The 1984-nt window shown below is 57.4% G+C and overlaps 1 protein-coding gene across 1 annotated transcript; it reads right to left on the bottom strand.

The window, feature by feature from the left end:
- Window positions 1-188: 188 nt before the first annotated feature.
- D7B24_003857 (uncharacterized protein) lies at window positions 189-787 on the bottom strand (the record flags this gene model as incomplete). The annotated part of the gene is made up of 2 exons (XM_028638043.1): window positions 189-503; window positions 632-787. The coding sequence occupies 2 exons, from the start codon at window positions 785-787 to the stop codon at window positions 189-191; spliced, it is 471 nt and encodes a 156-aa protein (XP_028490505.1).
- Between the last annotated feature and the right edge of the window lie 1197 nt (window positions 788-1984).

Raw genomic sequence — 1984 nt, 5'->3', positions numbered from 1 at the left:
TAGCCAGCCCCTTAGCTTGGCAGGCCCTTGGTGGCTCCGCAGGGGTCCTGACAATCCTCCAGTCAAAGACAATCGTGGCGCTGCACAACCGATTTGCGCAGGCTGGCCCAGGTAATGGCCTTGGACTCGCGGGCGATGCGGCTGCCCGTATACTTCGTGGACAGAGTCTCAGTCGAGCATACTAGCGTCTAGAGCCCCCAGCCGAAGAGCATAACGACCATGTAAGCGATGTAGGTAGAGTCGGTGACGGAACCCGAAGCGGATCGAAAGTTCAGGCCGAAGCTAATCAGCGAAGCGATGGCGCCGCCGAGGTTGAAGACGACCCAGAAGGGGCCAATCTCGCGTCGTCGCGGGCCTTCATTTGTGTAAGTCACCATGACGGTGCCCTGGGCAACCCAGAAGAAGGCCGCACCAACGCCGACCAGGGCACCAGCGGCGATGACGAAGGGACCGTTTTGGGAGCGGTTGCAGTAAAGCGACGACCCGGCATAGAGCGCATACGTCTAGCCACTTAGCAGAAGGGATGTACGAAGACCCAGATACTTGTAAAAAGCACCCACGAGGAGGAGGGCCGCGCTGGGGGTGCAGGCGTGCGTGGCCATGTAAGAGTTGGCAGCGACAGTGCACCAACCTGACCAGGTCCGCCCATGCCGGTGAGGCCATTACACATGCCTGGGTTGTAGAACAAAGTAAGAGAGGAAAGAACGATCTGTGTCCAAGGATTATGGAGGAGTCTTTCCACCTTGGACCCCTCCGCGGGAGCGAGAACCTCTGTTTCAGCGGCCATCGTGGTCGAGGGAGAAGAGCAGCTGTATCTCAAGTACGTGACGAAGATGAGGATAAAGAGTTGACCAGGCTTGTCGTCGCTTGGTAGAGCCAATGTACCTTTCTTGGGTTACTTTAGCTTCACAGCCATTAATTTTGGATGCGTGCATGAAGTTGATGCTGCTACCGGCGGAGGCTCGGTCCCGATTCTCACGCGGAGCCCGGACACAACGAACGGATCGCGGCACAGATTCTCGTTCGGACAGACCCGGACAGAGCAAAGATCAGGCCGGAGCGTATGCCGGGCCCTCGCCCCGACCTAAAGACGCGAGATTCGATATATTGCGAAATCTTCAGTGGAAAGATGGACAAATGAGACTCTCTGGACGATGCTACCGGCCGAGTGAGGCGCCACACAAGCACCTGAGACACGACGGCAACCCCTACCATGACGTCTTCGCAGGACCCTCATCTGCGTGAGCACGCTCTCAACAGCCTCTAGACAGAGGCTCTCAGCCCCTTGGCTTGTGCCATGGACAAAATGAACACGCTGGATTTGTGCAGGTCCTTCAACCGTGCGGAGGCCAGCGTGTCGTTTGCCGCCGCGGCGTGTCTGACAGCGATCGCGGCATTCGTCGACGACCTTGTCCCGTTGTTACGTTGAAGCGGACGGCTGATCTACGTAGGTGCGAAAAACATCGGGCGTGTCGCCCATATGGACTGCGCAGAGCTACCAGTCACCTTTTCGGTTGATCGAGAGAAGTTCCTTGCTGTGGTAGCGGGCGGGACAGGGGCCGTGCTTGAGGCCGTCGAGGGTGCTGAAGACCTTTTTGACGACGGCGCGGCGAGGATATATGATCTTTGTCTTGTTTTACAAAATACTGTTATTGGCATCTCAGCTTCGGGACGAACACCGTTTGTCATGGACGCCCTGACGGCGGCCAAAACCAACACGCGGCCCTCTCGAATGGGGAGAACGGGCGTTAATCACCCCCTTGTCGTCCCCGTCGGACCCGAATTCGTGACGGGAGGCACTCGTCTTAAGGCAGGCAGCTGCGCGAAGAATGTTCTGAAAGGAGGCTCCACGAGAGAGCGAGACGTATCTTCCGGCAGATATGCGTAGGAAGGCCACTTCCGCGCAATGTCTCTAGAAACATACAGAACCATCCCAAACTCAATGAGTACGCCAGCATCGATGCCCTATTCAAGCGCTGCGGCG

The sequence above is a fragment of the Verticillium nonalfalfae genome, assembly GCF_003724135.2.
Source record: "Verticillium nonalfalfae strain VnAa140/NRRL 66861 chromosome Unknown scaffold_213, whole genome shotgun sequence".
Taxonomy (NCBI): Eukaryota; Fungi; Ascomycota; class Sordariomycetes; order Glomerellales; family Plectosphaerellaceae; genus Verticillium; species Verticillium nonalfalfae.
The sequence above is the reverse complement of the archived record's forward strand: the minus strand, read 5'-3'. Positions and strand labels throughout refer to the sequence as shown.